The sequence below is a fragment of the Felis catus genome, chromosome X, assembly GCF_018350175.1.
Source record: "Felis catus isolate Fca126 chromosome X, F.catus_Fca126_mat1.0, whole genome shotgun sequence".
Lineage (NCBI taxonomy): Eukaryota > Metazoa > Chordata > Mammalia > Carnivora > Felidae > Felis > Felis catus.
The window spans coordinates 43,511,278-43,537,281 of NC_058386.1; the positions used below are offsets into that span (position 1 = coordinate 43,511,278).

The following is a 26,004-nucleotide window of genomic DNA, read 5'->3' on the forward strand; positions in this document are numbered from 1 at the left end:
GTGGCAATTAGACTCTCCCCTTTTCGGCTGGGTGGCTCTAGGATATAGAAATTTGACAGATTCTTTCAGATTTTTTTTCATGTTCTGACAACACAGACACTTTATTGCTGGGGAACATGTCTCTAAGTGCCGGGGAGAAACCAGCTGGAATTATTTTAGTTGATAGCAGATTCTTACAACTCACAAGTATCTTTTATCCTATACCTTTGCAAAACTCATTCATTACCTCTGGTATTTGGGAATATGCTTTTCATGGATGAATAAATATATCTTATGGAGAAGTGGCATTTTTATTTCTTCCTCTCTTATATTTATACTTTTTACTTATTTTTCTTCCTTCATTATAGAACTATTTTATAGAATTTTAACAGGGAAAATCTTATGTGATTCCTGTCTTTAACCAGAATTAAAATAATATGAGCTTTTGTTTGCAACAATGTACTCTCAGGTTAAGCAAGGGAGAATACCCTGAAACACCCCTCTCCTCACCCCTGAATTTTTTGAGGTTTAAGTGAAATTTTGTTTTCTTTGTTTAGTCCTCCTCGATCCAAATTTTATTTCTCTTTTCCCAAACTTGTTTGATCTGCTGTTTGTTCTCTTCCTGAGTTTTTAAAGCAGGGACTTAATTCCTTGTTGCTTTTTTGTACTGATAAGGGTTTTGGGGCAATACATTCTCTATTGCCTTGGAAATCTCCCAGGAAGTGTTATTCCCATAAAGTCAGTCTTACCAATTTTTCCTTTTACCTCATGCTCCATTATCATTTGGCATGGCACTATTACTGATCCTCCCTGTTAGAATTTTTTGTATTTTGTTCAGCATGGATTTGGGGGTCATTAATTTCAATTTTTCAAAATAGTGCATTAAAATGTTTATTTTGATTACTGAGATTTTGGTTTCCCCCTTAAATTTTGTCCCTGAGGCACTTGCCTAGTCTTGTGCCTCACCTCAGCCTAGTCTTGGCCCTGCTATAACTTTCGGGATGATGTTTGCTCACAACTTCCATTTGAAATGAAGGCCTGATGTTCAGAGACACTACAACTGTCAGATATTTCAAGCCAGTTCATCACTCACCAGGAGATGCTCAGGTAGTCCTCTTTCTGCTTCTATAACCCATTTACTACTACATGTGGGGCTCTCTGCTCAGCCAAAGTCCTTGTCTATTTTCAACTGCTGCCATTGAGCATGGCCACATTGCCAATAGGGTGCCTGGGATCACTTCTCCATTTAGAGGTGAAAGGCCAGGGCCTCACCCTCCAGAAATAAATCCCAAGGACTGTTGAGCTCCTCCAGACCCTTGTCAGGGCCCTCTGTGGTCCAAAGCATTTCTTTCTGCTGGAGTCTGTCAGCTCTGGCAAAAATCAAGTTTCCTCACCCTGATCTTACCTCATCCACACAAGTTTCCTTGAGATATTATGGAAGAGAAACACTTTCTTAGAATCCTCAAATGTCAGAACTGGAAGGGTCCTTAGAGACTGTTTGCCCCAACTCCCCTCATTTAGCAGAACATATAACTTCCTTTGCTCTATTTCCATGTTCTAAGGAATCCCCAAGGCCAGCTCATAATAAAAATCAGGAGCAAGTCAAGAGCCAAGCTAATCAAGGAAGTAAACTACTATAGGACCCAGCTGTGCTCAAGGAGGATTGAGTCATCAGAAATCCAGCCCTGGTCCCAGGATTTGTTTATTAAGGATTTTCTTCAAGGAGAAGGAGAAGGATCTGTGGTAGCTCAACTCCAAAGCTTTTTCATGGGGCGGGTGTGACTGGAAAAGGTTTTATTAGCTTTCATATGAATTGGGGAGTTTCAAAAGTCCTGCTTTGAAGAGGCCTGCCTTTACTTCTAACCGGTCCAGACACTGTGGAGAAGTTGGCAATGTTTGCCTCTGTGCCTCTTACCTCCCCCAAAAAGTGCCTCTGTAGGTCTCTCTGAAATCAGAGAACCTTGCTTTCAGTTTGAAAGCATATCAATAGCACTTGAAACTGTGTTAGATGGGCTTTGCAGGGTACAGCTTCCTTCATATAGCTACACTTGTAACAAGATTCTCCTGTGCAAAGCATCTTCCCATCCATTTCTCTACTTGAACCTCTAAACAGTGAAGGTAATTTTTAGCTATACTTTACAGATAAACAAGCTGGGTCTAGGTGACTCTATAAAGCCATGTGACTAGTAAGAGGCAAAAGTATTGACTTCTGAATCCAGAAGGATGTCACATCCTGCACTTGTAAGTAAGCCACAGCATCTCAAAGGCACCAAAGTGTGCTACAGCAAACTAGCTAACAGAGGACCACAGAGCCGAAACCCCTGTCTTGATCTTACTTGTAATGAATTCTAGCATTATGACTGACCTCTGAGAAGCATGCAACCAATCTGAGGATTTAGTGCTGGTCTCAAAAGAGACGTTGGGATTCACATAGGGTGGCTATGAATTTACCATCCTGTAGCTTTATTCTCAGAAAGATTTTCTCTCAGACTGATGGAAGACCAGGAAATCTCATCAATTGAAGTAAATGACTTCTAAGAAAGCTTTATTCACATGTAGGGGAGGATCAGATCCCATTGTAGTTCTGGATAGTATCTATCCATGTACAGTAAACAGTGAGGGTGTGTGGGAGGCAAGGGGGAGCAATGTCCATGGGTAATATACTTTCTTTTTTCAGTTAGATTTCATGTAAGATAGCCCATCTTCAAAATCTTAACAAAACCCAAGAAGGTTGCATCCTTGGGATTAGAAGAGGAATTATCAAGTTAGGTATGAAATTCTGAGAGAAATAGGGAGACCACAGGTGAGGAAACTCTAAAGAGATTGTATACTGAGATTTGGACAAACCAGATTACTTGGGGACTTGGGACATATGTTATAGCCCTGTGTCTTGGGTGCTCAGAAAAGAAGTCAGGGTGAGATCTGGACACATGTCCAACACTGTATCACCAGGTCCTTGGAATTAAACCCATTCTCCTACCTTGCATCAGGTCTATCTGATCAAGAAAACAATTACACTTTTTTTTTAATTTTTTTTAATTCATGTTATTGCCCAGCTTTTGGACACCCTGTATTTGCACAGTCCAACTGCTCATATGTATTAGGAAATACAATCATGTGGTGTGCAGTTCACTGGCCTGATGGTGGGGATGTTCAGGCTGGGATGGAATGCTGCTAGGGGAGTAAAGGAGAGGAGTCAAAGGAGTTGTTAGCTCACAGGTTAGTGAGCAACCAGTCTAGCAGTTGTTTCTTAGCCATGTTTCCCACGGCTTCATCCAGTTGTCGTTCCTTGGCAAACTTCATGACCTCGTGAAGAAGATCTCCTACACTGTACCCCTTCTCTGCTGCCTTAGCTGAAACTTCGGGAAGCTGTGGAGAGAGCAGAGGTAGCTTGAGTCACGTGATGCTTTTGGAGAAGGGACCTAGATGGATAAAGTGAGCCATGATTCTAGGATTAAAGTCTGACACAGATGCAGTACTGGAGGCTTCTGACATGGTTTTCCTTTTACCTCAGCCCTCCTCTAATGACATAGATCAAAATGCCACAGGACTTTCTTTTTGAGCTTCAGAAAACAAACTCTGGAATCAATTGTGTTCACCAAATACTTCTGATAGGTGCTAGATCCTTCAATTAGTCTGTGATGATTGCTAGGTCAGTGTTAGGGGTTGCCATTCCCCAGCTTCCCTGAAAAAGTATGTGATTGGAAGTAGAGACAATCTCCTGGTCTTGGACTGAAAATAATTTTGGTTCAGTGTTTTATTTCTCTTGAGCCCATCTAATGTAGGAAACACAGCTGTGAGATGTGAGAGAGAGAGAGAGAGAGAGAGAGGAGAGAGAGAAACAGTATGTGTATGAATGCTGGCTTCTGTGAGACTGGAAGGCAAGACCAAGACTAGGATGAAGTAAGTGAGGTGCCTAGGGCAAAAAATTTAAGGAGGCAAGTACTCTTGGGACAAATGCAGGACCTGTGAGTTTGGGAAGGAGCTCCGTAGCTCCCTTTTTCTTTTTTTTTCTGTCTCTAATCCTTTGAGGGCCTTCAAACTCAAAACATGACTCAAAAATTGTTCCCTGATGTGTTACCAAATAATTTGTTGAAAGGATCACTGATAAAATGAGCTAATTTTACTCTCCTCCTCTTGGTAGAAGTGCACAGGCCTTGAGATATCCAGAGCCCCACTTAATGATTCACCACTTCTGTCTTTTTACAAAATGAAAGTAATTCATGAAGTGCACAGTAAAGAACAGGCTTGGAAAAAAATTGGGCTGCTCTTGGGTTCTAAGTACAATGCTGCCTCCCTGCCCCTGCCAATCCCAACCCTCTTTTCTTCTTGTGTCTGTTGCATTGCTTACCTTCTCCAGTTGTCCATCATCATCTCCCATGAAGTACAACATGGGCACGTTAAATTGGGAGGCTGCGATCCACTGCAGGACAGCCTGGAGCTGTTTCTGCAAGTTACTGGTTGAGCACTGATTATTAACTATGACTTCAGGCCCAGTTGAGTGTTGATGGGTCTGTGGCATCACACCATCATGACTATATCTGGAGCCACCAACCTGGTAATTGGGGTTGTTTGCCAAGGCTGCTTGTTCTTCCAACTCAGCAAGGGCTGCCCTGTTATTACTATACTTAGCCATGATAAGGCACAACTTCATCACAGATTCTACCAGTTGATCTATAAATTGGTGGTTCACTTGCTTCATGCCAGTGGTAGAGTCAAGTTCTTGATTGTCCTGGTATTTTTCTTCCCGTCTGTCAGGTCTCTTGGACATGGAAACGGCTTTGCTTGTTCTGGGCTCAGAATGCTTGTTCTCACCTTCACATGGGTCATCACAGTTGAAGGGGCTCTCACTAAGCAATTTCTGGATCAGCGTTAGAACAATGTTTGACATATCGAGCTTCTGGGAGTCCAGCTGTTGATTTTCCTTTAGAGACGTGGATGGTCCAGGAGCTTCATGAGATTCTAGACGTTTCATTGAAAGTGCCTTGGCACTTTGGCCACTTGCACACTTTTCATATTGGGCATTCTGAGTCATATAGCCCATGGTGGAACTAGGACACTCGTCTTCTAATGCATCTTTGCCTTTGGCCTGCTGGGTCAGATGGTACTGGATCAACATAAGGGCAGACACAATCAAGTCCTTTGCCAGCGAATCTGTGGAAGGGCTGATCTTTTCTCTCTTTTCCTCCATATTGGCACATGCTTTGCCAGGCATCTTGCCTTGGTTTCCCTGCTTTTGGTTCCACATGGTCAGGCCCTCCTTGAGGATGTGTTCACCGACTTTCTCGGCACTGGTCAATGACTTGCACTGCTCTGGTTTCATCTTGCCTTTGTCCTTCCCCTTCATCTCAGCTTTCATAGCTGAGAATTCAAGACTTTGGTTTTTGCATTTGGTATCATGGGACCCAGCTTTCAAGGATGCATACGACAGACTCTGTGATTTAGTCTCCTTCTTCTCCCCAAGAAGAGCACTGACCAGACGCTTCAGCATGGCTTCCATGATATCTGCAGCATTTTGTTTTCCGTGGTTGAACAGATTCCTCTTGACCGCTGAGACAAAGTCTGAGTCAGTCATCAGGACCCCAGTGATATTATGCAGGTTCTTCATGCAGGAATCAATCAAATCAGACACAATTTCCTTGGTGTGTTTTAACAACACCCTCTTCAGGACCACACAGGCTGGAACTTGCTTCCCAGAGCTATGTATTTTCAAGGTCTTCATAACAGAGACGATCATGTCAGATGCCACCTGATTTGCATAAACCATGAGCCCTTTGCTGATAGAATCTGCAAATTCTTTGCTGTCTCTTTGACACATCTGTTTGTCACCACCCTTGTTCTTGTTGGACAATTCACTATACAGAAAAGTTTTCCGGCCACTTTCCCTGCACTCCTCCCCAGTGCCCCGCATTTCTTCAGAAGTCAGTTCCACAGCATCATGGGCCATTTCAGAAGCGATCTTCCTCACAGCACTTTGAGGGCTGTTTTTCCCCTTTTCCCCAGGGGATGAATAGATAGAATGATGAAGGCACTTGCTTCCACCTTCCAACTTCTCCTTGATTTCCTTACGAGCCATCTGGATTACCAGAGAAGATAGTCGGTTGACATAGAAGGAAAGGTCATCCATAGAATATTCACCATCAGGGGAAATAACTGCCCTCTGATTGCTAGGAGATTTGGCTGGAGGAGTGGAAGGACTCTGGTTATTGTTGGTGTTTTTGGCTGCTGTAGTTTCTAGACATAGCCGTTGAGGTCCGTTGGCCAAATAATCTATGTTTAGTTGGTCGGCATAGATGCTGTAGCAGTTCTCAGAGGGTAATTTGTGATTTTTGTCTTCTGTGTCTCCTACTTTGTGTTTACAGCTAGAGACTGAGGGGCTCAGAGCATGCTGGAAGCCCAAGGCATACTTCTGGAGGTCATTCAGAAGCCAGTTGAGGACACTTATGGGATCAGAGGGAGCTTGTTTGAAAAGACACACAGATCCCTCCATCTAAAAAAGGAAGAACACCTATCCATAAGAGTTTGGGTAGGGTACTTCTTTCGCTCATTTTTTTTAGAAGATATATCTTCTAAACCACACAGATTAGGGATTTGGCTTTCAGAATTTGTATGGGAACTTAACATACAATTATAACCATTAATAAATGTTCAAACACAAGTGGCAGCCACAAAAGATCAGAGTATATACATTGGTACACTTAACTACACCTGAGTGTTAGCAATATATTTGCCAATTTCATCTGTGTATGTGTGCTTATCTCAATATGTGTCAAAAATGTATCCATTGTGTGCATATGCATATTAATATAGCAATTCATAAGTGTGCACATCTCAATAGATGTGAGAATGTGTCAGACTGTATTCTGTGTGAAGATGTGCGTGTGTATCTGTGTGTGTATATGTGTATGTCAGTGTACATGTTTGAGTAGGTATAAGGATGTGTAATATGTTGACATCAATACCCACTGCCACATGTGCATGTTACTGTGTATATGTTGTACATGTGTGGGAATGTAAACATGAGAGTGTGTATGTCAGTGTATCTGAGAATACGTAAATAAGCAAGTGCCAATTTGAATGATATGCATATATTTATGATATAAATCCAGTAGCATGTATCATGCAGCCATAAATGCATTTGTGTATATTGCTGCATACATTCACATAGTAACATACACACTCATTAATATATCCATGTATAATTAATGCATACTATATTAATAGATGTGTATGTTAAAATATGACTGTGTGGAAATAGGTGATTGAATAATGACTATGTAGTCTGTCAATAAATTGGGTATCACTTATGCTCTATTTATATGCTAGGTCAGTGCGTGAGAGTGTGTATTAGTACACACACCCTTGCATTTGCGTTTGTGTGTGAATACATGAGTGGGTATGTTATTGCATTTGTATGGATGTGTGTATCAATGCATTCAAAGAGAGTTAGTGACTATGTATCATTTTGTTTAAGTTTGTATGGGTGTGGGTGGAGAAGCGGCAAGATGGCGGCTTAGGAGGACGCTGGGCTCACCGCGCGTCCTGCTGATCACTTAGATTCCACCTACACCTGCCTAAATAACCCAGAAAACCGCCAGAGGATTAGCAGAACGGAGTCGCTGGAGCCAAACGCAGACAAGAGGCCCACGGAAGAGGGTAGGAAGGGCTGCGAGGCGGTGCGCGCTCCACGGACTGGCGAGAGGGAGCCGGGGCGGAGGGGCGGCTCGCCAGCCAAGCAGAGCCCCCGAGTCTGGCTGGCAAAAGCGGAGGGGCCTGACGGACTGTGTTCCCACAACAAGCGCGACTTAGCGTCTGGGAGGTCATACGTTAACAGGTCTGCTCAGAAAGCGGGAAGGCTGGAGGACAAAGGGAGGGAGAGCTGCTGAGCCCCCTGACGACAGAGCTCAGCTTGGTGGGGAACAAAGGCGCTCGCCAGCGCCATCTCCCCCGCCCATCCCCCAGCCAAAATCCCAAAGAGAACCAGTTCCTGCCAGGGAACTTGCTCGCACCGCGCAAACACCCAACTCTGTGCTTCTGCGGAGCCAAACCTCCGGCAGCGGATCTGACTCCCTCCCGCTGCCACAGGGCCCCTCCTGAAGAGGATCACCTAAGGAGAAACGATCTAAGCCTGCCCCTCCTGCCCCCGTGCACCTTGCCTACCCACCCCAGCTAATACGCCAGATCCCCAGCATCACAAGCCTGGCAGTGTGCAAGTAGCCCAGACGGGCCACACCACCCCACAGTGAATCCCGCCCCTAGGAGAGGGAAAGAGAAGGCACACACCAGTCTGACTGTGGCCCCAGCGGTGGGCTGGGGGCAGACATCAGGTCTGACTGCGGCCCCGCCCACCAACTCCAGCTATACACCACAACACAGGGGAAGGGCCCTGCAGGTCCTCACCACACCAGGGACTATCCAAAATGACCAAGCGGAAGAATTCCCCTCAGAAGAATCTCTAGGAAATAACAACAGCTAATGAGCTGATCAAAAAGGATTTAAATAATATAACAGAAAGTGAATTTAGAATAATAGTCATAAAATTAATCGCTGGGCTTGAAAACAGTATACAGGACAGCAGAGAATCTCTTGCTACAGAGATCAAGGGACTAAGGAACAGTCACGAGGAGCTGAAAAACGCTTTAAACGAAATGCATAACAAAATGGAAACCACCACAGCTCGGCTTGAAGAGGCAGAGGAGAGAATAGGTGAACTAGAGGATAAAGTTATGGAAAAAGAGGAAGCTGAGAAAAAGAGAGATAAAAAAATCCAGGAGTATGAGGGGAAAATTAGAGAACTAAGTGATACACTAAAAAGAAATAATATACGCATAATTGGTATCCCAGAGGAGGAAGAGAGAGGGAAAGGTGCTGAAGGGGTACTTGAAGAAATAATAGCTGAGAACTTCCCTGAACTGGGGAAGGAAAAAGGCATTGAAATCCAAGTGGCACAGAGAACTCCCTTCAGACGTAACTTGAATCGATCTTCTGCACGACATATCATAGTGAAACTGGCAAAATACAAGGATAAAGAGAAAATTCTGAAAGCAAGGGGTAAACGTGCCCTCACATATAAAGGGAGACCTATAAGACTCGTGACTGATCTCTCTTTTGAAACTTGGCAGGCCAGAAAGAATTGGCACGAGATTTTCAGGGTGCTAGACAGAAAAAATATGCAGCCGAGAATCCTTTATCCAGCAAGTCTGTCATTTAGAATAGAAGGAGAGATAAAGGTTTTCCCAAACAAACAAAAACTGAAGGAATTTGTCACCACTAAATCAGCCCTACAAGAGATCCTAAGGGGGACCCTGTGAGACAAAGTCCCAGAGACATCACTACAAGCATAAAACATACAGACATCACAATGACTCTCAACCCGTATCTTTCTATAATAACACTGAATGTAAATGGATTAAATGCACCAACCAAAAGACATAGGGTATCAGAATGGATAAAAACACAAGACCCATCTATTTGCTGTCTACAAGAGACTCATTTTAGACCTGAGGACACCTTTAGATTGAGAGTGAGGGGATGGAGAACTATTTATCATGCTACTGGAAGCCAAAAGAAAGCTGGAGTAGCCGTACTTATATCAGACAAACTAGACTTTAAATTAAAGGCTGTAACAAGAGATGAAGAAGGACATTACATAATAGTTACAGGATCTATCCATCAGGAAGAGCTAACAATTATAAATGTCTATGCGCCGAATACCGGAGCCCCCAAATATATAAAACAATTACTCATAAACATAAGCAACCTTATTGATAAGAATGTGGTAATTGCAGGGGACTTTAACACTCCACTTACAGAAATGGACAGATCATCTAGACACACGGTCAACAAAGAAACAAGGGCCCTGAATGACACATTGGATCAGATGGACTTGACAGATATATTTACAACGCTGCATCCCAAAGCAACAGAATATACTTTCTTCTCGAGTGCACATGGAACATTCTCCAAGATAGATCATATACTGGGTCACAAAACAGCCCTTCATAAGTTTACAAGAATTGAAATTATACCATGCATACTTTCAGACCACAATGCTATGAAGCTTGAAATCAACCACAGGAAAAAGTCTGGAAAACCTCCAAAGGCATGGAGGTTAAAGAACACCCTACTAACGAATGAGTGGGTCAACCAGGCAATTAGAGAAGAAATTAAAAAATATATGGAAACAAACGAAAATGAAAATACAACAATCCAAACGCTTTGGGACGCAGCGAAGGCAGTCCTGAGAGGAAAATACATTGCAATCCAGGCCTATCTCAAGAAACAAGAAAAATCCCAAGTACAAAATCTAACAGCACACCTAAAGGAACTAGAAGCAGAACAGCAAAGGCAGCCTAAACCCAGCAGAAGAAGAGAAATAATAAAGATCAGAGCAGAAATAAACAATATAGAATCTAAAAAAACTGTAGAGCAGATCAACGAAACCAAGAGTTGGTTTTTTGAAAAAATAAACAAAATTGACAAACCTCGACCCAGGCTTCTCAAAAAGAAAAGGGAAATGACCCAAATAGATAAAATCATGAATGAAAATGGAATTATTACAACCAATCCCTCAGAGATACAAACAATTATCAGGGAATACTATGAAAAATTATATACCAACAAATTGGACAACCTGGAAGAAATGGACAAATTCCTGAACACCCACACTCTTCCAAAACTCAATCAGGAGGAAATAGAAAGCTTGAACAGACCCATAACCAGCGAAGAAATTGAATCGGTTATCAAAAATCTCCCAACAAATAAGAGTCCAGGACCAGATGGCTTCCCAGGGGAGTTCTACCAGACGTTTAAAGCAGAGATAATACCTATCCTTCTCAAGCTATTCCAAGAAATAGAAAGGGAAGGAAAACTTCCAGACTCATTCTATGAAGCCAGTATTACTTTGATTCCTAAACCAGACAGAGACCCAGTAAAAAAAGAGAACTACAGGCCAATATCCCTGATGAATATGGATGCAAAAATTCTCAATAAGATACTAGGAAATCGAATTCAACGGCATATAAAAAGAATTATTCACCATGATCAAGTGGGATTCATTCCTGGGATGCAGGGCTGGTTCAACATTCGCAAATCAATCAATGTGATACATCACATTAACAAAAAAAAAGAGAAGAACCATATGATCCTGTCAATCGATGCAGAAAAGGCCTTTGACAAAATCCAGCACCCTTTCTTAATAAAAACCCTTGAGAAAGTCGGGATAGAAGGAACATACTTAAAAATCATAAAAGCCATTTATTAAAAGCCCACAGCTAACATCATCCTCAACGGGGAAAAACTGAGAGCTTTTTCCCTGAGATCAGGAACATGACAAGGATGCCCACTCTCACCGCTGCTGTTTAACATAGTGCTGGAAGTTCTAGCATCAGCAATCAGACAACAAAAGGAAATCAAAGGCATCAAAATTGGCAAAGACGAAGTCAAGCTTTCGCTTTTTGCAGATGACATGATATTATACATGGAAAATCCGATAGACTCCACCAAAAGTCTACTAGAACTGATACAGGAATTCAGCAAAGTTGCAGGATACAAAATCAATGTACAGAAATCAGTTGCATTCTTATACACTAACAATGAAGCAACAGAAAGACAAATAAAGAAACTGATCCCATTCACAATTGCACCAAGAAGCATAAAATACCTAGGAATAAATCTAACCAAAGATGTAAAGGATCTGTATGCTGAAAACTATAGAAAGCTTATGAAGGAAATTGAAGAAGATTTAAAGAAATGGAAAGACATTCCCTGCTCATGGATTGGAAAAATAAATATTGTCAAAATGTCAATACTACCCAAAGCTATCTACACATTCAATGCAATCCCAATCAAAATTGCACCAGCATTCTTCTCGAAACTAGAACAAGCAATCCTAAAATTCATATGGAACCACAAAAGGCCCCGAATAGCCAAAGGAATTTTGAAGAAGAAGACCAAAGCAGGAGGCATCACAATCCCAGACTTTAGCCTCTACTACAAAGCTGTCATCATCAAGACAGCATGGTATTGGCACAGAAACAGACACATAGACCAATGGAATAGAATAGAAACCCCAGAACTAGACCCACAAACGTATGGCCAACTCATCTTTGACAAAGCAGGAAAGAACATCCAAAGGAAAAAAGACAGCCTCTTTAACAAATGGTGCTGGGAGAACTGGACAGCAACATGCAGAAGGTTGAAACTAGACCACTTTCTCACACCATTCACAAAAATAAACTCAAAATGGATAAAGGACCTAAATGTGAGACAGGAAACCATCAAAACCTTAGAGGAGAAAGCAGGAAAAGACCTCTCTGCCCTCAGCCGTAGCAATCTCTTACTCGACACATCCCCAAAGGCAAGGGAATTAAAAGCAAAAGTGAATTACTGGGACCTTATGAAGATAAAAAGCTTCTGCACAGCAAAGGAAACAACCAACAAAACTAAAAGGCAACCAACGGAATGGGAAAATATATTCGCAAATGACATATCGGACAAAGGGCTAGTATCCAAAATCTATAAAGAGCTCACCAAACTCCACACCCGAAAAACAAATAACCCAGTGAAGAAATGGGCAGAAAACATGAATAGACACTTCTCTAAAGAAGATATCCGGATGGCCAACAGGCACATGAAAAGATGTTCAGCGTCGCTCCTTATCAGGGAAATACAAATCAAAACCACACTCAGGTATCACCTCACGCCAGTCAGAGTGGCCAAAATGAACAAATCAGGAGACTCTAGATGCTGGAGAGGATGTGGAGAAACGGGAACCCTCTTGCACTGTTGGTGGGAATGCAAATTGGTGCAGCCGCTCTGGAAAGCAGTGTGGAGGTTCCTCAGAAAATTAAAAATAGACCTACCCTATGACCCAGCAATAGCACTGCTAGGAATTTATCCAAGGGATACAGGAGTACTGATGCATAGGGCCACTTGTACCCCAATGTTCATAGCAGCACTCTCAACAATAGCCAAATTATGGAAAGAGCCTAAATGTCCATCAACTGGTGAATGGATAAAGAAATTGTGGTTTATATACACAATGGAATATTACGTGGCAATGAGAAAAAATGAAATATGGCCTTTTGTAGCAACGTGGATGGAACTGGAGAGTGTGATGCTAAGTGAAATAAGCCATACAGAGAAAGACAGATACCATATGGTTTCACTCTTATGTGGACCTTTAGAAATTAATAGGAACCCATGGGGGAGGGGAAGGAAAAAAAAAAACAGGTTAGAGTGGGAGAGAGCCAAAGCATAAGAGACTGTTAAAAACTGAGAACAAACTGAGGGTTGATGGGGGGTGGGAGGGAGGAGAGGGTGTGTGATGGGTATTGAGGAGGGCACCTTTTGGGATGAGCACTGGGTGTTGTATGGAAACTAATTTGTCAATAAATTTCATAAAAAAAAAAAGTTTGTATGGGTGTGTATCAACATGAAGCATATTTATAGGTGTGTATGCTTATACCTGAGTCTGTATGGTCACCAATGTTTTGATCAAGGGTTATGGGTGTTAATGTGTGTGAGTATATGTTTATGCATAGTGTGCATGGATATATATATATGTGGATGTTTATGTGTGTCACATGTGGGCGTGTCAAGGTATCTGACTCTGTATGACTGTATATTTTTGTGTATGTGTGTAAGTCACTGTTTATGAATAGGCCAAATGCATAAATTTATTAGATTAGTGCTTATGTGTGTTTGTCAATGTCACAGGTAGCCAGGCATGAGTATGTCATTGCTTGTATAAATTCATTTTTGTTAATGTATATAGATGTATGTATCAATGTATATGTCACTTTGTGTAGATTTATATGCTTGTGACTGTGTATGCCCATGTCTGGGTATGTGTGTATGTATTATATACTTTTTCTACTCAGTGCTAAGTGCCATGGCCCTCTTTGCCCCTTTGATTGCTTCATCTGTCTTTTCATGGAATTCCTGGAAACGTGAGGTCATGATAAGTTCAACTTTTTTCAAATGGGCTTGATACAATCAAGAGTATCTGCCTTGTGTGTAGGAAATATGGGCTGCTCTTTTAAAAATAAACACCAGGTATAATTTATCCCTTTCTTGAGGCTCCAAAATTGAGTTGGCCACCCCCAACTGAACTCAAAACTATTTAGAGAATATTTTGCAACTGGCTTTTCCTTCCTTAGGGGTTACACTCATCATTCAAAAGGTGCCTGGGGCGAGAAATGATGTTTCTCATTATAACACGAGCCTAGGAACATAGAACAAGAAATATTTGACTGTTTTGCACTAAAGCCAAATATCCTGTGCCAATACCAGCCGCTCTGAGCTTGTAGGACTGTGGGGATGACTTGTCATGTACTCTAATGCCTACCCCAAACCAGAGGCCCAACAGATATAATCCTTACACAAAAACAAAAGGATTCTATATGTGACAGAGGCATACAATTCTAATTGTTTCTGACTTTATGCTATCCAATAGCCTAGGTAATCTCTTGGACAACAGGGTAGGAACCAGGCAACTACAGTTCTTGGCTGTTGTGGATTCTCTCTGCTCCATATCCTCATTCTTCCTTCTTGGTCTTTGGGCAATGTGGGGCACACAAGTCTATTACAAGCCAGCAAACAATAATGCAAAGGATCTTGCTTATAAGCCCACACCCTAATTAGGATAAGAATAGCAAAGTTATGTTTGGAGTACGTACCTGAAATCAGGAAAGGGCATTATGAGCCTTTGTGATTAGTGCCATTGTCAGATACCTGAGCATTGAACTTACCGTTACTCTGAACTTAGGACTGTGTTCTCTAGAATGTCATAGTATTCAAATTTATGGGCATGTTTGACAATAATTCTCTTACTATCTGTGAACCAGAGTCCTCAGACTCAGCATTCAGGTCTAAGAATTAGAAAGGGTGAGCTCAGAGACTAAGTATACCTTAGACTGGTCTTGCTTCTCAGTATCCTTGATGACAATAATCTCTTTTTCTTCTAGATTCCCCAGGTTTAAGTCACCTTCTGAACTGGAACCAGCAGTATCCTATGGAATTAAGGGATAAGATTTTTATGAACAGTTGGTTTTTGAGACTTCTCTAGGCTGCCCTCCTAGGCTACCATTCAAAGTATGAATGTTATGTCTCCTATTATGCTTTTCTTTCTGAAGGAGAGGTAGGACTGTAGTGCTCTCTAGTCTTTGAAGAATGATAAAGTTCCCTCCACAAATTACTACTCCTCTTTCCCAAGCCCCACAGAAGGTATTCACAAAGCTGTCAGTCTCAGGAATCATATTCTGTTAATCATCAAACTTTTGGACAGGTTTTTTTTTTTTTTTTTAAATTTCGCTTCTCTGACATGCTATTTTCCATGTGTTAATTCTTTCAGCCCTACCAACAACTTAAGTGTCTTCTAAAATGAGATTTGGTATCTAGAGTGACAGTAAATTCTGAACCAGGGATCCTGGGCTCACAAGAACAATGACCTTCCATTTGAATCTCCTCCACCTTTCCACACTCTGCTACAGCCTTTCGCTTTTCTCATGCCATGGCTGATAAAACCCACTCAGCAGTTTCCCACCCATTCCAAGGGAGGGGAGCAGAGAATACCCACCTTAGAATCTTTACCTTCCACATTCAAGGTAGACACATCGACAAAGCATATCTGTATCAAATTAGGAGGGTGAATTTAGAAAAACTCTAAAGACTGTAATTTCTTTCTGAGAGATGACAATAGCACTTACCTTATAGGATTCTTGTGAGGACTAATTAAGATACTGAATGTAAAGCTTTTAGCAGAGTGCCGGTACACAGTAAGTACTCAATAGATGTTAATATGATTATTATTAGGCAGACAGAATCTAAGCATTCCTGTAGTTCATAAATGAGAATACCTACCTGTCAGACAGAAGCCCAAAATATAATATCCACATTTATTAAGAAAACTGAGAAGAGAGGTGGCTTGCCCAACCGACACAAACTCAAAGGTGGAACTTTCATTAGAAGTTGATTCTAATTGATTCCCAGTTTACAGCACTTTCTGCTATAGTGTTCCCCAAATGTGGCATTTTTACTACTGATGATATAGAATATTTTAGGTGGTACGTAAATAGATGTTTGTATGTAATAGGTGTACTTGCTGTTGTTTATTTGGAAAATACATACTAAAACATCAAACCTGTGGTATTACAGACAATAATGCTTAGGGTGATGGTAATTTTTAAATGTATTTGAATTTTAAATTCATTTTTAAAAACATAGCAGAAATATGTATTAAGTAAATAATAGTATGAGTGGTGCTGGAACAAGATAAAAAAAATGTGAAGTACTATGCAAATCACTTGAAGTTTGGGAAACAGAGCATGAAGTATTTTGCCCTCCTGAGGGAGTCCCACTTTAGTGTAACTGACTGGTAGCTAGATGACATTGTGACTTCAGAAGTGTTAGGTAATAAGGGCTGGTAACTAGGCAACCATCACTTCTCCCTCCCCCTCAGACTCCCCCCTAACCTTCCTGCCCCGGTCCTTTACATCACTCCTGGCCCTGACTCTCCCTTTGTCCTTGTGTCATTGAGCTTGGTTGCTTGGAGACATCACAGTATCACTCTCCATTAGTCTATTCTGGGCTCCAATATATCTATATTCCTACACTGATCCTTTCCACTCCTTGGTAGGGGTAATTTTATACTTACGACTTTCCGGTCCTGATCTTGCTGTCCTTTTGGGCTGTAGAGATCAACCTTGCACACGTCCCTGCGGCTATGTAACCAGTCAATATCATCAGACATCTATAAAGAGAAAGGAAAGAAATCTGAATATATAACTATATAGCTATATAACTATAACTATAACTATAACTATAACTATATATATATATATATATATATATACTCAGCCAGTTTCTAAAAGCCATATATAACTATATAACTAAGCTATATAACTATATAACTATATATATGCTTTTAGAAACTGGCTGAGTTTGGGTAAGAATCTCTGAAGGGCTTCCTGAAACCCATCTGTATGTTTCAATTAGGTTTAGACTAGGAACTGGAAGGGTGAACAATGGGGGAAGGAACTATGAAATGTTTGAACTTGATAATCAGGATCATTTAGCACAGTCCATAGTCTCCTTTAATTTAGACTTCCCACATCAAGTATTTGGAATCATGGGAGTATCATATTAATTTGTGAGAAACAAGTCAGGAAAAATGGCAGGCTGTGAAGCAAATTTAAAGGAGGTCTAGGGACTATAGGAATTAAATTCAATGATTTACTTCTACCCAACTCTACTAGATCTCATGTGTCTCCACTTCTGTTTACCCACTCTAGGTTACCTCAAAGAACAAAGCTCATCTCATCCTATTTAACTGAATTTTAGCTAACTCCAGTTCAACCAGAGTCTTTCTCATTACATCAAAGAAAATGAAATTAGGTAAATAGCTGTAATACTTATTACATAGGGCCATTGGAAAAGACTAGAGTCAACACCAGTAGAGTAAATAAATAGCCCTTTTAATCAAAACAACATAGAAGATTCCAACATAAAACAAGTTTATGAATGCTGAGAAAACTGCCTAATAGGTGTAAATATAACCAAAAGACAGATGTCTGAGGGAAGACCAGACCCTGATCCCATAGACCAAGTTTAATTTTATGTTTGAAAGAAAAAAGAATCTCTGCCAACTTCTTCCAACCCCCCACCCCCCACCACCTCCCACCCTGGCCTGGAACTAAAAGTAAAAAGGAAATGGCAGAGGCCACTGATTGATTTTTGCTATGTAAGACCTCAGATCTATGTTCAGGAAGACACGTTAAGAGCTCAGTAGAATTGTTTTGGTTTCTGGAGCTTGAATTTGATTTCTTTTTAAAATGTAACAGGAGAAGCCTTTTTGCCAAGTTATTAGAGGGCAGTTGAATTCCTTTTCCCCAACTCCCTTAAAAACTTAGACCCTTTTAACCTCTACCTCCCTCCCCTCCCTCTCTTTACTCTTCTTCCCCCCTCCCTTCTTCCTTTCTCTCCCTCCTTCCCTACTTATCTTCCTCTCTCTCTCCATCCTTCCCTCCCTCCCCCCTGCCCTCCTCTCTCCTCCTTCCTTCCCCTCCCTTCCCTCCCCTCCTCTCTCCTTCCCTCCCCTCCTCTCTCCTTCCCTCCTCTCCTCTCTCCTTCCCTCCCCTCCTCTCTCTTTCCCTCCCCTCCTTTGTCCTTCCCTCCCCTCCCTTCCTCTCTCCTTCCCTCCTCTCCTCTCTCCTTCCCTCCCTCCCTCCCCTGCCATCCCTTCTCTTCCCTCCCTCCCCTCTCTCCCCTGCCCTCCTCTCTCCTTCTTCCCTCCCTCCCTTTCCCTCCTCTCTCCTTCTTCCCTCCCTCCCTTGCCCTCCTCTTTCCTCCTTCCTTCCCTCTCCCTCTCTCAACATTTTTATAACAGCTATCCTCTGATGGTTATCTTTTCACACGATACTGCATTTCTACCCTTTGCCATTCCCAACTGCCTGCCCCCAGATCTTTTCGGGCTCTCACTTCAAGAATGTCTACACACCCCTGAAAAAGTTTTAGGAAAGGGCTTCCCATACCCACTCATAAGAGGGAGTTTCTTTTTTAAAAAACTAGAGATCACTAGCATAGGAAAAAAGAAGGAAAGTCATAGAGGTCCCTCATATGATTTGGATATAGCCTTAGTCCAAATCCAAAAGAATTGTAAAAAAATAAAATTTGTGAACTCATTACCTTGATAATGAAGTTATTTTAGGCTTTTCGCTGAAATTGTGCCACCCAGAAGGGAGATGTGCCCCTTTAGATGGAAGTGGGCAGTGCCAAGTTCTTGGGCACTTGCGGCTGGCTGCCACCCCAGTCAGCTGTTGGATGAGACTGATGGGCCAGGCTTTTCCCTGCTGCCTTTGACCCGGGGATGTGACAACATAATTGGTTGGGTCACAATGCCTGAGACTAGCAACCTCAGCAAAGGTGTGGCAATATGGCAAACTCAGTAGCCCTTCACATCAAAAGCACATCAGGCTGTCTGCTGTACAACAACCCTTTTCTGTTCTCTCTAGGAAGGTACACATATTTATTTCACATTTTGTCCAGCTCACAATCCCTTGAGACTTCCATTCTCTTTCCTCTTCTTGTTTCCAGAACAATCTAATCATATTAGTTACCCGTTTGGTGGGGGTCTGTATTTTTCACATAGAGAATTGCCACCAGCCTTAATGAATAAAAAACTATTAATTTTCACATCTTAGCTTATTTCTCTTTGGGTTTCCCACTAGAGATTCAGAGTTATGTAGCAAGAGATCTTTGGATTTATGTAGAAACAAAAAATGTTGAAGTCCTTTCCAGATATCCTGAATAAAAGTATGAAAATAGAAAGTTGGAGGCTGCCTTAATAGCTTCTGTGATTTCACCTCACCACGAAGACACCCCCTTAGCTAGTCAAAAAGAAGTCAGAGGGAAAAATGGGTTATGGGCATTGAGGATGGCACTTGTTGGGATGAGTGCTAGGTGTTGTATGTAAGCGATGAACCACAAGAATCTACCCCAAAAGCCAAGCGCACACTGTATACACTGTATGTTAGCCAATTTGACAATAAATTATATTAAAACAAGGAGAAGTTAGAAAATGCCCCTACCTTGGTAGTATCAGAGTAGGCTGTTTCACAGGACCTTGGGATGATTTTTTTCTTGTTAATTTGGATGCTGTGATGACCCTTCTAGTCTGACACAGGATGTTGCTTCTTTCCTCAACCCTCCATACTCTCCTAAAGCCTTCCCCACCAGCTGGCCCCAGAACTCCTACTTAATGACATCACTGTTTCTATGGAGAACAGTGACAGCACAAAAATGGGAGCTTTATTCTTAGGATTATGCATGTCTAGCAAACTCTAACCTTCATCATGAGACATAATTTTCTAAGAAAAAAAGGCTAGTCTACTTAGGACAGGGTCAGCCTTGCACAGACTTTTTAAGTTATGAAAGGACCTGAGCCCCACTTACTCTTTTTCATTATATGGCCCGTGCTGGATTTCTGGCTACCATATTCTTTAAAGGATTATCCATTAGACTTTGAGGTGCCTTTAGGTTAGCCTCAGTTTCACAACATTAGTCCATAACCAAATGGCTCACACTGTGCCCAAGTCTCATCTTTTTTCCTCTCCTTCCTCCATATGTTTCCACTTTAACCTCATACATGTGAATAAATGCATCTGAACTAATTATAAGTCGAGATGATCCCCTAAATAATAGAGTTTTGTATTCTTGATTCTACTTCAATTTCTTCTTGTTACCCCCGAGACTGCATGTCTTGCCTAACCCTGATGTACAATTTCAATCTTGTTAGTTTATGACATCAAAAAGAAACAGAACTGGACATTTGTTAAAAGTGGCAAGACAGATTTTATTCAGACTACTGCAGTAAGGAATAGAATCTTCCAATGAACAGAGCTCAACTCCACTGAAACAAGAGGCAGAAGGCTTTTTAAATGTTGGGGTGTGCTAAAGGAAAAAATGCTGAGGGAAGCCTGTGTGTGTGTGTGGGGGGGTGATCAATGTGATTAGGGCAACTGTGTTTGCTAACTGGTTCTTATCGAAGTTAGGCTCCTATCCTTTCACAGAGATTAGGAGACAGGGGTCCTATCTTTCTTGATAATTACCTTTCAAAGGGATGGCTCCTAGGTCCTTGAGAAAAATATTTCTGGGTTGTAGAAGATATATCTCAAAGTAACAGATAAAGGATTTACAATGATAGGTTTTCTAAAGAAATGCTCTAAGAAAAGGGAGGTCAGGGGCCTATAATCAGGTTTTGGCTGAAACAAACAGTAAATTCTTCTGGCAGTGTTGAACTTCCGTAGGCAGGTCTTTTAAGGATGCTGGGGTCATCATCCTAGGGATATGGCCTTGAGCTGATAGAAACTATGTTAGTGTTTGTTCAAGTCTCTTAATGTATGGAATGGATGATACTGTTTGTACCCAAAGTTGCAGTTCTTATCAGCTATGGTTGAGGCCTAGTTGAGAAGAAATTTCGTAGGGGCCTGACTATAACAAGTCATCATGTTGTATACTTTAAATATATACAATTTTTATTAAAAATGCATTTTGGTCAAGGAGGGAGTCTTTGTAAGTCAGTGGTGATGAATTAAATCCACAGTACAAGACTTGTTTTCCCTGTATCATTTTTTTTTGTCAAGACTTTTGATTATTAAAGAAAAAGTTGGAGCTCCTGTGTCTGGCTCATGTCTGTGGAATAAGAAGCAAAGAATAAAACTGTATTTATTCTCCAAGCACAAGAATGTATATCCCTAAGATTAAAAAAACAAAAAAACCCTCGCCCCCAAAACCTCTATGTCTCTCAGCCCAGAAGGGAACAACTGTGATCTGGGCCTGGAAAATGTCTTACTAAATCTCCTGAATGACAAAAAGAGAACTATTATGGATGATTAGAGCCCTGTCCCATAGTGCCCCAATCCTGTCATCCTGGAGGCTACCCAGGAGCAAACAAGAGCAGCATTTGGATGGGAAACCAACAACAAAAATGTAAGGAGGCTCAGTCATAGGTTATGGTATGTCCTCTGCCTCTTCTTTCTCTTAAGCTCCTGAGATTCTCAGACCAGTGTATACTGACTAGAGATGGCAACAGATGGGTGGGGTAGAAGGGATGTTGAAAGAGTCAGAAGAAGGAATATGGTGTGTCAGTGTGTGAATATTTGTAAGGTACAAGGCATGCACTTAGATCAGCCTTTAGGAGCCGAACATAGAGAAGTTAAACATAGAAGCTTTGATTGTCTTTTTTTTTTAAACCATCATCATCCATTTTCTAACTTTGCTTATTCTAACCAAACATCTCTTCCACACAAACTTGTGAATAATTGTAGAAATCAACACTTTAAATATGCTTTCAGTCTACATTTGTTTTGAAAGAGCTATTAAGATAGTAAAAATGGGACCTGTGTTTGTCACTGTTCTGAATAATGGCAAAATGAAATTTAAATGAGCTGAACTATTAGCCTTCATGAAATCACTGTCTGCCTGTTAGCCTCACTAAGTATCTTCCAGTCTCAGATTAGGCTACCTAATTTAGTTTATGAGATGGCACTGTGACCATTTGGAAAATGTGCAGTGATACCAGTGATTTACAGACATTCTTTATTGTGGAGCAATATAAATGTAACTCCTGTTCTCCTGAATTATTTTTCAGACATGAGAATACACACTGTCATTTACAGCACCTTCTCACAACCATGCTAAAGTGAAATATTAGATAGCTATTTTGAACATCTCAGCACCGGTGCTGCATAATTACTTCTGTCAAGTATTTATGTTATATCTGTACTGGGTATACCTGGCCTTTCCTATGAGTGATTGAAGTAGTGGAAGGAGAAAATAAAGGACTTTAAAATGCTATAAATATTCTCTCTCTCTCTCTTTTTTTATTCCAGAGGGAAGCTGTTAAAGAAAAGAAGGTTCTTAGATATGTTGGGGTTTCCTTTTAGGCAGAGGCTTAATTAGGCAGCTAAGGTCTGTTCTGTGGCCTTGTTGTAGATAATGACTTATTAGCTATTTGTGAAAGGTGGGCTTGGCTTGACAGTTGCCATTTCTGGTCAGGCTCCTCCCTCTTATAATTGGGAAATTTCCCTCCTCTGATTTCCTAGAACATTTGCTTCTTGTCTGTATAATTCATCTGACATTTACTAGATCTGGCCTTGTAGAGTTAATTAACTTTTTCTATTCCTGGATCACCTGCTTCAAAAGCCGGGCAGGCAGCCAATTTTTCCCATCTCTCATCGTATTCGCTGCAATACAGCCCACGGCTGGGCTCGGGGAACAAATGATGGTGTTAGAATTTCAGGTAGCAAACAATTCAGAAGCCACGGAGTCCTGGGAATCTGTAATAATATTTCAGTGGGCAGTATACTTCTTAGAGAAGTAACTCTCAGACTTTAGTGCGGCTCAGAATCACCTGTAGGACTTGTGAAGCTAGTTGGGCTCTGTCCCAGAGGTTTTAATTCTGCAGGTCTGGAGTGGGGCCTGAAAATTTGCCCGGTACTGTGTTTTACATGCATCATCTCATTTAATTGTCACACAGCTTTAAGAAACGGGTACTATTTTAATCCCGATTTCATCTCAATGGGGGGCTGGATCAATGGGGGAAGCCATTTGGCTGGGTGTAAGGCTAGGTGAGGCACTACCCATTACATTATTTAACGGTTGGGTGGGCGTATGTGTGTGCGCGCCCAGAGTGGTACGCCTTTTCTTTCTTCGAAGGGGCTGAAAACGCCCAAGAGAGATTTCTTGAGGAAAAGAAAAGTATAAGGGGGTACGTCCTCTGATCTTTTGGCCCCATCTGGTGGTTTCAAGTCTGAACAAAGTGCTGATCTGTTACCCCCCCCCCCGCTGGTGAGAATGGTGAGGTCGGACCGCCTGTCTCCGCGATCCATTTTCTGAGGCGACTTTTTCTGGAGGGGGTTGCTCTGAGGCGATTGCTCTGAGGAAGTTATTCTGAGGCGGTTAGTCCCTTTTGCCCCCATCCGTGTTTTGTTTTGTGTTTTGTTTTGTTTCCGTTTCCTACTACTTGGGAAGTCCCTTTTCAATACATAGCGTTTGTTCCAGCCCGTCTATAGCTTGTTAAAAGTAAAACTTGTTTTTCTAGGCATTAAACGGGTCTTTTCCCTTATATGTGTAAATATATAAACATATTTTGTGTCCGAGCTGGAGATTTAGGTGAGGGAGCTAGGTTGTGAATAGGATTTTTTTTTCTTATCAAACCGACAAACTTGTCTCCAATGTCTGATGGAAAGTACTTAAATATAGCATTAACTGGCAACAACGTTTTTACTAGGCCCCCCCCCCCCATAGTATCTTTGTCAGTGAATGAACGTTTTAAACAAAGACCCTTGGAGGAGAGGAAGGGGATATGGAAGCATAAATCTTTTCGGGTTCCCTCGAGGCATTGGTGGGCACCCCCTACCGTCCCCCACCACCAGACTCTCTTAAGGTTCTCGTTGATTTGAAGAATGTTAAAATGGGGTGAAGACTGGCCTAGTCTTCCTTCCGCTTTGTTTTGTACTTGCCCCGTGGGGGTGTCAGGCTGAGACCGTGCCTGTTACTCTAAAATCAAGAGGGTAAAATGGGGGTAATGAGTTCATGTGGCCACTAGGAGGTCGCAGCAACTTGGAAAACATGTTTCCACACAGTGTGAGATCATCCCTTAGAGAAACCCGTTTTGCCAAGGCATTCCTCAAATTAAAGGTGAAATTGGTGATCCTGCCCTCATAGAATCACTCTCCATCCTAAAAACCTCACTTTTTGTGTATATTTATTGATGCGTCTCCTTCAAAAAAGTTGTTTATAGGTTCCAGGAAATCAGGGACTATTGTATTTCATCATGAGCTTTATCTTTCCAGACGGGGTAATGCTTGAGGAGAATGACTGTGTTTTACTGATTTTCATTTACCCTGCAAGGGATAGCACTAGATTCGTATATGCTTAAGGATATGCTTAAGGATATTTACATAACTGAAAAATCAGTATGTACACCTGAAGCTAATATGTTATCTACCAATTATATATCAATTAAAAAATAACGAAAATTAGTGGTAACAGTTGTTCAAGAATTGCCATGGCCAAGAATGTTGAGCCACCTTTGTCCAAATTGCCTGGCTTGTTGCAGTAAGTTCCTAACTGGTTCTACTGAGTCTTTCCTTGCTACTCTTAAACAGAATTTTTTTTTTGAAAGAATCAATATATTTTATTAGCTAGTTATTTTTAAAACAGCTTTATTGAAATCTAACTCACATACCACATAATTCACCCATTTAAAGTGTACAACTCAATGATTCTTAGTATATTCAGAGTTGTGGAACCATCACCATAATCAATTTGAGAACTTTTTCATCACCAAAAAAAAGTCATACCCCATCTCCCCTAACCATATGCTTTAAAATTTTTTTTCTTTAATGTTTACTTATTTTTGAGATCGACAGAGCATGAGCAGAGGAGGGACAGAGACAGAGGGAAGTGAGCAGAGGAGGGACAGAGAGAATCACAGAATTCAAAGCAGGCTCCAGGCTCTGAGCTGTCAGCACAATGCCCGATGCAGGGCTTGAACTCACAAACAGGGAGATCATGCCCTTAGCCAAGGTCAGAGGCTTAACCAACTGAGCCACCCAGGTGCTCCTCCACTAAATCTATACTTACCCAGGCTTAGGCAATCACTAATTTACTTTCTGCATAGATTTGCCTGTTTTGGACATTGCATATAAATGGAATCATGTAGTAGGTGGGTCTTTTGTGACTGACTTCTTTCACTTAGCATAAATTTCCCCAGTATGGAATTGTGACAGCATGTGTGAAATGTTTACGAGTGACTCTCTTTCGACACTCAGTGCCAAGGATTTTTTCTGGAGGTTGGTGGTGCAGGCACCCTCTAGCTAGTACCTACTGGAACTCTAAAGTCCCAGGAGGAAATCTGGTGATCACCGTAAGCCATATTGTTTGCACAGTTAAAGTACAGTGACTTTTATCCATTAGGGTGGTGGGAACCCTTCCCAAATCCAAGTTTCCAGATCCTAGCCAAGGGCCAACCTTGCCAGCAGGATTTTTGGATGATAACACTCTCTGGTCAGCTATGTTAACTCTTTTCTACACAGATGTTGATAGGGATTTCGTTGATTCTGTAGATCAATTTGAGGGGCATGCCATCTTAACAATTTTAAGTATTTCAATCGATGAACATGGGATGTATTTACATATAGTTAAGTCTTTAGTTTTTCTTAATTATGTTTTGTGGTTTTCAGTGTACAAGTCTTGTACTTCTTTTGTTAAATTTATTTTTAAGTATTTTATTCCTTTTGATGCCATTATAAGTGGAATTGTTTTCTTAATTTTATTTTCAGATTGTTCCTTGCAAGTGTATAGAAATACAATTGAGTTTTGTATATTGATTTTGTATGTTACAGCGTTGAGCTCATTTATTAGCTCTAATAGCTTTCTTATTTTTTTTATGGATTCCTTAGCCTGTTAATATGGTAGATTACATGGATTGATTTTTTGAACCAGCCTTGCATCCTTGGA

General features: G+C 41.3%; 2 protein-coding genes across 5 annotated transcripts in view; one reads left to right on the forward strand and one right to left on the reverse strand.

Moving 5' to 3' along the window:
• Positions 1-2,996: 2,996 nt before the first annotated feature.
• Positions 2,997-19,725, reverse strand: AKAP4 (A-kinase anchoring protein 4). Of its 4 annotated transcripts, none has more exons than XM_023249171.2 (6): positions 19,569-19,725; positions 16,637-16,732; positions 15,560-15,610; positions 14,892-14,993; positions 4,331-6,469; positions 2,997-3,348 (listed from the first exon to the last, which is right to left on the reverse strand). In XM_023249171.2, exons 2-6 carry the CDS (start codon positions 16,730-16,732, stop codon positions 3,193-3,195), a joined length of 2,544 nt encoding a protein of 847 aa, XP_023104939.1. In that variant the 5' UTR covers positions 19,569-19,725; the 3' UTR covers positions 2,997-3,192. The 4 variants fall into 4 exon arrangements, with proteins under 4 accessions (XP_023104939.1, XP_023104938.1, XP_044906961.1 ...); XM_023249170.2 differs by lacking the exon at positions 19,569-19,725 and adding an exon at positions 18,667-18,824; XM_045051026.1 differs by lacking the exon at positions 15,560-15,610.
• A 3,605-nt stretch (positions 19,726-23,330) lies between these two features.
• CCNB3 (cyclin B3) overlaps positions 23,331-26,004 on the forward strand; it is a 79,968-nt gene continuing 77,294 nt past the window's right edge. Inside the window, exon 1 of the mRNA XM_045050913.1 lies at positions 23,331-23,438. The gene's annotated coding sequence lies outside the window, so the exon portion shown is untranslated. The remainder of the gene's footprint in view (positions 23,439-26,004) is intronic.